The sequence below is a fragment of the Pezoporus flaviventris genome, unplaced genomic scaffold, assembly GCF_033815535.1.
Source record: "Pezoporus flaviventris isolate CSIRO_AGI_PZ_B2104156 unplaced genomic scaffold, CSIRO_AGI_Pfla_v1 ptg000083l, whole genome shotgun sequence".
Lineage (NCBI taxonomy): Eukaryota > Metazoa > Chordata > Aves > Psittaciformes > Psittacidae > Pezoporus > Pezoporus flaviventris.
In genome coordinates, this window is record NW_026892631.1 from 2699837 (window position 1) to 2712119 (window position 12283).

The following is a 12283-nucleotide window of genomic DNA, read 5'->3' on the forward strand; positions in this document are numbered from 1 at the left end:
AAATGGTACCATGCACCAGGCACCATGCACCAGGCAGCAAGGTATCCAAATGGGAATGGGATCCCCCACCCCAACCTCAGGTGCTGCCATTTGCTGCCTTCCCCCTTGGCTCTTCACCTCCAGCTATGTGTTTCCCCCGTCTTAACCAAGCCAAACCAAGTGGCTGAATTTCACATACTCACGTATTTCCACACAGTTCATACTTTCTTTCTGTAACATCATTTCTAATAAAAGCCCAAATATTAGAAGAAAAGCATTTGCTGCCTGTATTTTGGCAAGCTGGACACTGACAACATCCACTTTTTCCACACCGTGATCACACTCTTTCTCCCACCAAGAAGAAAGAGCTCCTGGAGTAAGTCCAGAGGAGGCCACAGAGATGCTCTGGGGGCTGGAGCACCTCTGTTCTGGAGACAGGCTGAGAGAGATGGGCTTGTTCAGCCTGGAGAAGGCCCCAGGGAGACCTTAGTGCAACTTCCAGTGCCTAAAGGCAAGAAAGAGAGGGGCTTTTAAAAAAGACATATAGTGACAGGAGAAGGGGGAATGGGTTTAAGCCAAAAGAGGGTAGATTAGGTGTTTGGAAGAAGTTCTTCCCTGTGAGGGTGGCAAGGTGCTGGCACGGGGTGCTCAGAGAAGCTGTGGCTGCCCCATCCCTGGCAGTGTTCAAGGCCAGGTTGGACACGAGGGCTTGAAGCAACCTGGTCTGGTTGAAAGCGTCCTTGCCCGTGGCACGGGGTTGGAACTGGAAGAGCTTTAAGGTCCCTTCCTACACAAACCAGCCTCCGAGTCGATTCCACGAAAGGCCCTGGCCCCGCCGAGGCCCAACGGGCCGCGGGACACGGCCCCAGCCCAGTCCGTTATGCGCCCAGAGCGACATAAGCCGGAGGTGGGCGGCTGCCGGCCTACGGCCCGCCCCTCGCCCCGGCCCCCTGGGACTCCGCGCCGCCGCCCCTGGGATCCGGGCGCCATGAGTGGAACGCGGAGCGCTCTGGGCCTGTCTGTGCGAGCACCGCGGCCGGGCTGGCTCTGGGGGGCTGCGGCGGCGCTGCTGGGGCTGAGCGCCTTGATCGGGGCATGGCGCTGGGTCGGCGGGCTGAGGCGAGCGGCGGGGCGCCGCCGGCGCCTGCAGCGAGTGGGGACGGTGCTGAGCATTTTCGTGTACCCGGTGAAGTCGTGCCGGGGGATGGCGGTGCGGGAGGCGCAGGTGACGCCGATGGGGCTGCGGAGCGGCGAGCTGCGGGACAGGTACGGTACGGCGCGGGGCGGGCTGGGCCTCTCCGAGACCCTGCTGCGGGGATCGGCTCTGCCCCGCGTCTCTCACATGGTTCCTTTAAGGCCTACAAAGAGGCGCTTGCGGTGCCCGGCTGCGGGAGTTCCCTTTGCCTCATGTCGGCATTTAACCTTGTTGGACGTCTTTCTGTCCCCGCTGTCGCGGCGCAGGTTTTGGCTTGTGACCAAGGAGGATGGGCACATGGTTACAGCTCGGCAGGAGCCCCGGCTCGTCCTCATTTCTGTCAGCTCTGAGGATGGGCACTTGACCTTGGAGGCGCCAGAAATGAAGAAGCTGTGCTTGCCTGTGAAGCTGCCCAGGAAGAACCGTGTGGTGAACTGCAGGTACTCTTTTCTACTCTTTTCTGTCCGAGTGCTGCCTCTCACTTACGTGCTTTGTTTTTCAAGACTGTGTGATGGTTTGCGTTTATTATACAGAAATTGGAGGGTGAAAGTTGGGTGCCCCTTTTCTGGGTTTGGGGGTCTGTCTTCCCCATCTGCATAACAGAGCCTTCAGAGCAGGGCCTTTACTGAAGGGACAAGGGACAGTGGTTTTAAACTGAAGGGACAAGGGACGGTGGTTTTAAACTGAAGGGACAAGGGACGGTGGTTTTAAAATGAAAGGACAAGGGATGGTGGTTTTAAACTGAAAGGACAAGGGACAGTGGTTTTAAACTGAAAGAGGGTAGGTTTAGATTAGACACAAGGAGAATTTGTTCCCTGTGTGGGTGGTGAGGTGCTGGCACAGGGTGCCCAGAGAAGCTGTGGCTGCCCCATCCTTGGCAGTGGTCAAGGCCAGGTTGGATGGGGCTTAGAGCAACCTGGTCTAGTGGATGGATTGGACCAGATGACCTTTAAATGTCCCTTCCAACCCAAACCATTCTGTGAAATTCTCTGCCATGTGTTATGCAGGAGGCCAGGGTTGTTTGTCACAACAAAAGATCTTGTTTTCATCTTCTAAACACTGGTGAAAACAAATCTTGGGAAACGCTGCCACAATATGCAGAACCATACATACATATACATCTGCCAAGTGAACGGTGGTCTTTAGTCTTCATAGATTACTCATTTGTGTTTACTTCTAATGTTTTTGTTTTTGCTCTGGTAGGTAGTTGCATCTCCGAGCCTCAGTCATGCATGTTGGTATTTTTTGGTCACCACTAGTATATGCATCAGCATTTTTGGATACACACTGGCTGTTTGGAATTGGTGAATTGTCACAGTTTAGATTCCCTCACCCTATCTGTAAGCATTTAACCAAAGTGCCTAAATTGAAAACTTGGTCGCTGGAGGCTCACGCTGTGTTCGTGGGGGAAAGACTGGCATCCCCAGAGAGCAAATTATTCCTTGTAGGTGCTACTTCAAAGGGGTTTCAGGTGAACAGGTTACAGGCACAGTCATTCAGCTGTGTGCCTAAAGGTTTGTTGTATGAATGCAGGCCTGGTTATTCTATCTGTGTATTGAAATCCATGCTGGAAAATGGGCAGGAGGAAGCATGAAACATTTTCTCTTAAATGTCTGTTTAGTAACTGTAAATGGTGTTGATTCCTACAAAAATACTTGTGTTTTTCCTTTGTATAGCAGAGAAAGAAGGGCTAGCTTTTGGCATAAATCTGTTGCTGTGGAAACCCTTGAGCATCATAGCTTTGTATTCTGTTTACACAAGCCAGGTGCAAGTTACACGATTGCATTTCAGATGGAGAAATAGAATGATCTTTCAAAACTCTCTCTGTAAGGCTTATATATTTGCCAGTGACACATACACTGCAAAATCATGTTGGTTTCAATGTGTTATTTTTCTAAAACTTGTGCCATTAGAAAAATATTTAAATAGACTTAAGTATGTGTCAGCAATGACAGATTATCTTGGATTTTCCAGTTTCAGATCTCAGCGATTTGTTTTTCTCTTTGTTATTGTTTCCTTAATAAACTATTGCATTCTCTGGTTTTAAACTTGCTGGAGTTTGGGAATGCAAATAAGCAAAAGTTAGATGCATGCAGTTGGACTTTGAAATTTACCAAGTTGGGTGGTGTCATAGGCTGTGAAATTAGCAATGCCTGTAGTTAAACATTGCCTTGTACTTCATAACCAGAGGGCTACAGAAACCCTGAGAAAGAATGCTGAGGTTTGCCATGTGTCAGCACAAGGCTGGTTCTTTCCAATCCATTCAGCCATTCATAAGAATGAGGTTTGGGAATAGTATTGTATTGCAGCAAATGGAGATTTGGCTTTTGCTCCTGGATTCTTCCCTTCCAGCTTGTGAGTGGGAGCACAGTATGCTCTGCTGGCAAGGCTCTCTGCGCAGGCTTGTATTTATTCTGCCACTGGGCAGGCAAGATGCCTTCAGATTCATGGTGGCTTGTGCCTGGTGCTGTGAAGGTAAGGCAGTGCAGTAGTGCATCTGGCTGTAAAAGGCTGTGCTAATCTTTAAAACTGGTAAATCCAGTTGCAGATTTTACATGGGTATTTAAGAATCCTGTGTTTGGGGAAGTATAGGACTTCCTAGTATAAGGAAGTGTAGGACTGAAGCCATTGTGTCGGCAAAGTTTCTATTTGATCAAATGTTAGAGGGTTTCTGTATTTCTCTGGTTATGAAGCCTCGTGTTCTTCATTTGTGCCCTTTGTCAGTATGTGTTGCAATACTTACACTGCATGATCTAGTCCCATGGATCCCTATACCACTGACCGCTCAGGATACATCTGCCTCGTGGGTAGAAAACAGTTAATTGGAAGCTGTTAGACCCCCACCTCCATTGTCCTTCGAACCAGAAGGCAACAGAGACTGAGAGAATGGAGGGAAGAGAAAGGCAGTTGAATGTGGTCTAGGGCAATGTTTAATCCCAGCCTGTGTCACAGTTGATACAGGGATCCCAGTAAACAGAACAGGGATATTGCTGGCAGCACACTATTGATTTATCTCTTCCCCAGATGAATAAAGGAGGGGTCCTAGGAACTGGGCTTGGCCTAGATGAACTGCCTGGACATCTCCATCCTTTAAGCTGGCCAGAGCATGATTGCAAAGGTAGAGGGAACTGCAGTGCATTTGGGTCAAAATCACTACTTTGAAGAGAGTAGTTAAAACTGTTCTTGGCTGGTTGAAGTTTACTGAAAGGTTGAGTTGAAGTTTACCTTTTCTTGCCAGGGAAGTGTTCCCTGTATAAACTTGTTTGTATTCTGATGCCAATGGTTTTTTATGCCCCGTGGACTTTGCTTCTATTATAAATCTTAACATCTCTTTTAAGATACTGAGCTATTCTGTATGCTGAGTTTGAGCTTTAGAGTTTCACAGCTTGTCTTAAATTTTTACAGCACTAAAATCTGAAGGAAAGCTTCCTTAATAGTCAGGGATATTTACAATTAATAACACTTATAAATGTCAGTGACAGTAACAAACCACATCATTTGAAACTGTCATTCATTTTCTGAAATTAGTTACCTTTCAGCTTATTTCTGGACAGAAATCTTTTGGTGTTGCAGTGATGTGCCTATGCAAAAGTAGACGCTTGCTGATGTGTCTTCTGACTCTTCAGGGTGTTTGGACTGGATATCCAAGGCAGGGACTGTGGAGATGAAGTGGCTCAGTGGATCACCACTTTCCTGAATTCGGAGCCATACCGCCTGGTGCACTTTGAGCCCTCCATGGTGCCAAGAAAGTCAAAAGACATAATAAATCTTTTCCGAACCACAGATGAGGTAAGTGAACATTTCTTTATCAAATGTACTTTCTTAATCATTTCCCACCCACACACCAAATCCTGCCATTCCAGCATTGGTGACTGAGCCCTGTTTAGCAAGGTATGTAGTCATGTAGTTAAACCACGTGAATGTTCTCCTTTTCTGTGATGGGATGGCTTGCTTAAATTTTATTTTAAATCTGTTCCAAGCTATTGACCATTAACAGCTAAAGAGTATGATACTGATATTTGAAGAGGAACTCTTGCATTGCAGAATAGCATTCCTTTTGTGCTTCAGTTAATAGAAATGAAAGTAAGTTTTTAAAGATGTTTTGATGGTGCAGTCTGTGTTGCATAGAAAACCTCCATTCCCTATCCCTTACATGGGTCATGGAGTGTACCGATTTGAGTTGTGTTGCCTCATATTTTGTTTTAAGGAACATTACTTAAGCAAGGGATCTACAGCTGTGGGCTTAGAATTAAAATCCAAAGAAGGTTAGAGAGGTTTCATTCACTGGGAAGAGGCTTGGAGATGTGATGTTGGAGAAAGTTAAAGCAGGTAGGGAAAGGAGATACTGTGCACAGTCATCCTCATATCATTGGAGCCACTGATGCCCTTCTTGTTTGAAAAATGCTCTCACATGAAGGTGGTTTGAACTGTACCTGATGAATGTAAGCCTTTTTAGGAAATGGTGGGAACCTTGCCTTACTGATGTGATGTTGTTATCAACAGGGCAGTGATTTTGCTTGTTGTTGCAGAGAGAGAAGACACATTCAGTTATGGACTTTTATAGATGTGCATTTATTATGTAAATAATAAGTATATATAAACATTATGTAAATGCACTGAGACCAGTGCAGAAGTTTAGCTTTCGGCAAAAGAGATGTCAGATTAGGAAGGATGACATTCAGGAATCCTAGCATGAAAAGAGGGCAGAATTGTTTATATAGTTATTTCAACACTCATTTTCTTGTGGTTGTAAAGGCATAGACAAAGAGGGGGGAAGGATAATATAAGAGTAAGACAGGAGGAGGCCTGCATTTTCCTTTTATTTTTCTGTGAAACTAGCATATGTTGGAGTTTTCTTTTAGTTCATTTATTTATAAATAAGCATGTATTTATTTATATTGTTTATTATATAATATGTATTTACATATTATTGTATATAATATATATACTGATTTATTATTTTATTATTGATTATTTATAAATATACATTTATATATTTAGTTCATTTGCCTTGTTTGCTAAAATGTCAGACCTCTTACTTACAAGGTTAAACTGACAAATGGACAGTTGCAACATAGCGTTGCTATTCTGTAATGCGAAGCCCCTTGTGGTGTTGTGAGAGCATAGATTCGTTATATATTCAGCAGGTCCCTAAATGTCTTAAGTACCTTTCATAACTTGCTATAATGTGGTTTATTGATATATTTAGGTCTGTCTGTAATAACTAGAATACATGTCTGGGACATGCATGTGGTATTATTTTGTGAGAAGCGGTGGTAGCTTATACAATTTTGGTTTAATTCTGTACGTAGAAGTTAATTTTACAATTTGAGCAAACACAAATTGCCATGGTTTCTGAAATAGGAAAGGATGTGTTATTTTACTTACTAACCTGCTTCCAGGAAAATTTAAAACCTGAATGCAGCAGCCTAACAGTCAGGCTAGTATGTGGCCTCTGGTTTCAACATACCTGTCTATTTGTCATTCAGAATCTTTCCTTCCATGCTCTTTCAGCAGCCTTAGAGCCTTGGGATTTCTTTGTGTTTGTTTCTGTAGGTTGCCTATCCTGACTGTAGCCCAGTCTTGGTCATCTCAGAAGCTTCATTGGAAGATTTAAATGCCAAGCTGGAGAAGAAAGTGAAGATACAGAACTTTAGGCCAAATATTTTTGTGACAGATTGCAGTGCTTTTGAGGAGGTAAAATAGCTGTCTTAGATATCTTTTGAAAGCTTGCCTGTGTTTCTTTGTAACTCTGTTTACTTCTGTCTACAAAGAGGAGGAAAGCTGCTGTTCTGTGATTTTTAACAACTGGATTCAGAGAGATACAGTTCTGCTTACATCAGTGTTTGTGAAACATTGAGGGAGGAGACAGGTCTGTGAGCATTTACTTACCTTAGCAAAGTATAAAATAGGTGTGTTTAAATGACAGGCTTGCTACTGAAAGCTCATCTTTAAGTGTAAATTAGGGAAAGCTGTGCATGCTGTAACTGATCAATTAATGATATAGATGAACAATTAGTAAACTAACCACAGTGTGATGTTTTATAGCACAGTGTTTCCTCGGCACGAGAGGAAAACTGACCTGTGCAATGCTGGGGTCTGTCACTGCATCTCTGACAATGTTCTGGTAGTTCAAAAAACACTATCAAGTAAGGTAACCGGTGGTGAAGTGAATGGGGAATGGTGGTGTTTACATGTTTATATGTTGTGTTACTGTTCTTCCAAAGAATTTGCTCTGGATAGATCTGATTATTTCCCACATCTAAGAAGTTCCTAAAGTGGGAATGGGCTTTTGTGTTCCAAGAGGGATTGTAATAGGAAGCTTGTGTAGGTGAGCAGTGAAAACTTACTTCACTTACTAAAAATTTCCTTTCTGCAAAATTGGTGACTTACTAGAGTTCAGTATATCAGATTATCACACATACAACAAGAATAAGCTTGCTTTAGGTTCAGACAAGTGCACACTGCAGAACAGGATCTATTACTTGTATATACTTCTTTCCAGATATAGTTAATAGTAGGCCCTTACCTTGGTAGTGAGTGCAGTGACCACAGGGTTTTCATTAAAATAGTACCATAATACAGTGTACTTATTTTGAAGGCACAAGTGAAGGTGATCACCTGGAATGGTACTGTTTCTTCTAGGAATGATTGTGCCCCTCCTGGAAAAATGATTGCATGTGGATATGTCTAATATGTGCATAATTTTTACCTTCCCTCAGGACACCTGGGAGGATGTTATTATTGGTGATGTGGAAATGAAAGGGACAGTATGTTGTGCCAGGTAAACATTTGAGACTGTTTTTTTATACAGATGTATGGAGATTTATGGTAAGAAGCCATTATTGATTTGGTGCTGTCATTGCAGGTGTATTTTAACAACTGTTAACCCAGACACTGGGGTGCTGGACAGGAAGGAGCCCTTGGAAACATTGAAAAGGTTGTAAAAATCCTTCTTAAGCTGTGGGAGTAGATTTAAGCTAGATTGCAACAGATGTTAGACTAGTGTTTTAAAAGTATGTGTGGGACATAATACTGCAGCGTAAAGGTATGTGTGTATTGGCTTCCATTCTGCTTTCTGCAGTTCTTTATGGTAAGAAAATTCAGGAAGTTCTCTCTTCTTTCTTGCAAACTTTACATTCCCTGTCTCTTTCATCTGTGCTATGGTAAACACGGGGGTAACAGGTATTTAAGTTATTTAAAGATCTAACTTTGCAACACTGGCATCTCTTTTATAAAGCCTTTTGTATGTGTGTTACATATGGATGTGTGAAGACAGGCTTCTTTTTTGTTCCACTTGAACTGCTTGGTTCTCTTTAATCATAATACTTACTTAGTTTTAGTCTAGTATGGTGACCAAAACAGGGCATCACTGTTCATATGTCTTCTCTCTCATCACCGGAATTTTGAAGTTCAGACTTCTTTGATTCTAAAGAAGCGCTGTCTCTCCGCAGTTACCGCTTATGTGATCCATCTGAGCGACACATCTACAAATCCAGCCCTCTCTTTGGGAGATACTTTGCTGTTGACAAAACTGGAACGATTCAAGTTGGAGACCCTGTGTACAAGATGGTCCAGTAATAAGGGAGACTTCAAACAGAAGATACCTTTTCACTTTGATGCGCAAATTGGTTTTCCATGAACACAATCACCAGCATAACTTTTTCTTATTTTGTGCAGTATTTTTCATGCTATGTTCATTTGTAGGCTGCAGGGGAGTCTTTGAGGCTATGAAATACCAGTCATTTCAGATCATGTAATCTACTAGTATGCCTGTAGCAGCCACATCTTTAGTTTTTCTGGAGGCTGTGATAGAAGGCTGTGATCCAAGGCTGACTTCACAGCATTACTGTGAGTCACACTCCCTACAATTTTATGTCAAACCCAGTACTGGAATCCAAAACACAAGGGCTTTGCATCATGTGTTAGATACATTCAGTGCCTGCGAAGGACCACAGAAACGGACATGCCAAGTGTGAAGTAAATATGTTGATCACAGAACTGCCTTTACAAGTAAACATGGAGTGCAGATGGCGAGGCTCTGTCTTAGATTCCACCCTGCTTTGCTCCCAATCATCTTACCCTGTCTGTATTTGGAGGTACTTCTTTTACAGTGTTTCTTGTCCTGCAGTCATTTCCTGAAGGTTCCTGCTGTCTTCTGAGGTTGAAGCAAGATCAGAAGGAGAAAGACCGGGAGCTGACTAAGTCTAGCTACTGTAGTCTAGAGGTGGAAACACCTGCTAACAGTGTGTGAGACTGTGGCTTTGTTTAGTTTATGATCTCTGCTTGATAAGAGTTTGAACCATCAGGTTTTTCTCTTGTGAAGCATACAGTAGCACCAAAGCTGTGGAGTAGTGATGCATTTGCTAATGTTTCAGTACGTCCTGTTTTAAGCCCAGCCAGTAACTCAGAACCATATAGCTGCTCGCTCACTCCTCATCACCTTCTTCCCTGGCTCCCAGAGGGATGGGGAGGAGAATCAAAAGATTGTAACTCCCACGGGTTGAGATAAGAACAGTCCAGTAGCTAAGGTATAACACAAACCTAATACCGCTACCACCAATAATAAGGCAAATAACAAGGGAAGAGAATACAACTGCTCACCGCCCAGGTGACTCCCCCCAGTTTCTGTACTGGGCATGACATGCTATTAAATGGAATACCTCTTTGGCTAGTTCGGGTCAGGTGCCCTGTCTCTGCTTCCTCCCAGCTTCTTGTGCCCGTCTGCCCTGGCAGAGCATGAGACTGAAAAGTCCTTGATCAGGGTAAGTATTACTTAACAACAACTTAAAACATCGGTGTGTTATCAGCATTCTTTTCAGGCTAAATTGAAAACAGCACTTTACCACCTACCAAGAAGGAGAAAAATGATTGCTACAGCTGACCCAAGGACACAGTAGAACTTCCAGTCTGACTACAAGAATTAGGTGTATTAAAGACTTTATGCACATTGGAGAAGAAGAAGAGCTGTTGGGAGTGATCCAGTTCTGAGCCTGTCCCATTCAAATTGATGTCCGGGCTGATATTTTAGGGCTCTGTGTTCATGTGTAGCTCCTCTCTGGCTCAGGGAATCTGTTACTACAGTCACTTAGGCTGTTAAGCAGGTGTGTGGGAGTCTGCAGTTTTAGACTGAGCACGTTAATGTCCAGTAAGGGCACATACAGATTTCTGGTTGCCCCCCGCCCCTGCCCTTAACCAAAATGTCAGCTATTTGCAGGAAGCTGATAATTGTATTTTCTGCTATATTTCATACTGCATAAAGCAGGGGAGGAAACTATTTGGATTATGGCAGTAGTCTCTTTAAGTGTTAAAAAAGTGGATTCCAAGACACAAGCCAGCCATCTTTCAAATGCTGCTCTGCATGTTGCTTTGTTGTGGATTGCTAGATCTAGAAAGACTGTTGAACTAGCCAAAAAGAGGAATATAACGAAGTGTGAAGAAGGATGAATATGACCCAATGTGGCCTTTAGATTCTTTGTTCCCTGTTGTGAATATGAAATTAGAATTTTGCTGCATTTTCACAACTCTGACCTGTAAGATGATGAAGAACTGTTGTGCCTTTTGAGTGACTTCAAATGGATGTATGTGGCAAGCAGGAAGCAGGCACATGGGGAGGGCATGTTTTCTGTTACTTGTGAACTCGGGGTTGCTCTGAATAACATTTTGTTAGCAGAGTGCTACATAAGTACTAAGTTTTGCTGTGAGAGGTAAGTGCCCAGTTTGGACTTCATGTTGCGAGTTTGTGTATTGTTATGCAGCAGAGAAAACGCATCTTTTGAAAAGGAAAATAATCTTGAGGTTCACTCTTAGAAAGGTTATGTTGAAGATCCTTAATATTAGAAGCTGAAATCTTGTGGAATTCCTAATGGTATTATTAAGCAAAGATAGCCTGCTGGCCTGCCAAAGAAGTTAGTTGTGTGTCTCTTCATTAAATCAAAGAAGTAGAAGAAAAGAGGGCTGAACTTTTGCCTCTAGCCAAACATAATTTTTCACTATTGTTTTAGCACCTCATTAGATTTTATGTAACAAAGTGTGTGGTATAGATCATGTTGCCTCTCGTTAGATTATAATCTATTGGGCTAATTTGGAAATGGGGCTGTCTTTCCAGTGAGAATCTGCATCTTCATTCCTGTTAAGAAAATGCCACAGATCTAAAATGGTGATCCCTGTAAAAGTCCCTTAGAAGATTATGTCTTGAATCCTAAAACAGGTGTGTGTGTCTGAGTACAACACATCTCATGAATGTCACTTAAATATGTGGAAGGAAGTGGAGAGCAGAACTTTACAAACCTTTTAATATAAATATCTTCATATAAACATTGAACTGCTGTAATTGTAGGAATTGTATTTGATCTTGCTAAAGCCATTTATGAAATGGACTGAAAACATGTCAGTTGTATAACACTGTTTTTTAATTGTGTACTTAAAAACATTAATTGCTTTTGTAACTCTAGAGGAAGCAAACAAAAGTATAAACTTCTGTTGAATCTGAGCTCTTGTATGGCATCATGTTTGTCAGTCTTCTTTTTTCTTTGTTTTCTGTTTCTGCATTTAACTTCTGCTGTGGTTTCCAGGACCTCATAAATTAGTGATGACTATTCTTTTAATCTTACCTCTAAGTTCAGGAAGATAGGCAGTTGACCAGACGAAGCCATATGCATACGAAAGCAGAACCATCAGATGTAAGTGGTCTTCAGACTCAATTTTACATCCTTTATATCCTTATGATCCTAGATGATGACAAAGATGTTTACAGAGTGCCTTCTCTTTTTCCAGACACCTATGAAAATAGGGCAAAATGGATTTGAATGTGGGGAAGTTTAGTATAATTAAGGTTGATACAATAGAGACATCTTTCTCATCTCTTAATTATAAAGCCAAAACCTTTCTTTACAGCACTTAACTGCGCCACCACAATTCTTGCAGATGACATTGTGAGAGAACAGCAGTCCTTGCAGGCAGACACTTCCGAACTTTCAGGTTGTTTAAGATTTCAGCCAAGTCTGCCCCTCCCCCCCAAAAAACCCAGCCAAAACCAGCCAAACCAAAAAAAAACCCAGCAAAGATGATTAAGGGAGTGGAGCATCTCCCTTATGAGGAAAGACTGAG

The 12283-nt window shown here is 42.7% G+C and overlaps 1 protein-coding gene and 1 long non-coding RNA gene across 2 annotated transcripts in view; both read left to right on the forward strand.

The window, feature by feature from the left end:
• Positions 1–11664, forward strand: part of LOC133280431 (uncharacterized) — a 148249-nt gene extending 136585 nt beyond the window's left edge. The window contains exon 2 of the long non-coding RNA XR_009747169.1: positions 9786–11664. This is a non-coding gene — a long non-coding RNA (uncharacterized LOC133280431). The remainder of the gene's footprint in view (positions 1–9785) is intronic.
• LOC133280432 (mitochondrial amidoxime reducing component 2-like) lies at positions 951–9255 on the forward strand. The gene is made up of 7 exons (XM_061475136.1): positions 951–1245; positions 1441–1614; positions 4801–4963; positions 6731–6871; positions 7897–7958; positions 8043–8114; positions 8629–9255. The coding sequence occupies exons 1-7, from the start codon at positions 968–970 to the stop codon at positions 8753–8755; spliced, it is 1017 nt and encodes a 338-aa protein (XP_061331120.1). The 5' UTR covers positions 951–967; the 3' UTR covers positions 8756–9255.
• Positions 11665–12283: the final 619 nt, after the last annotated feature.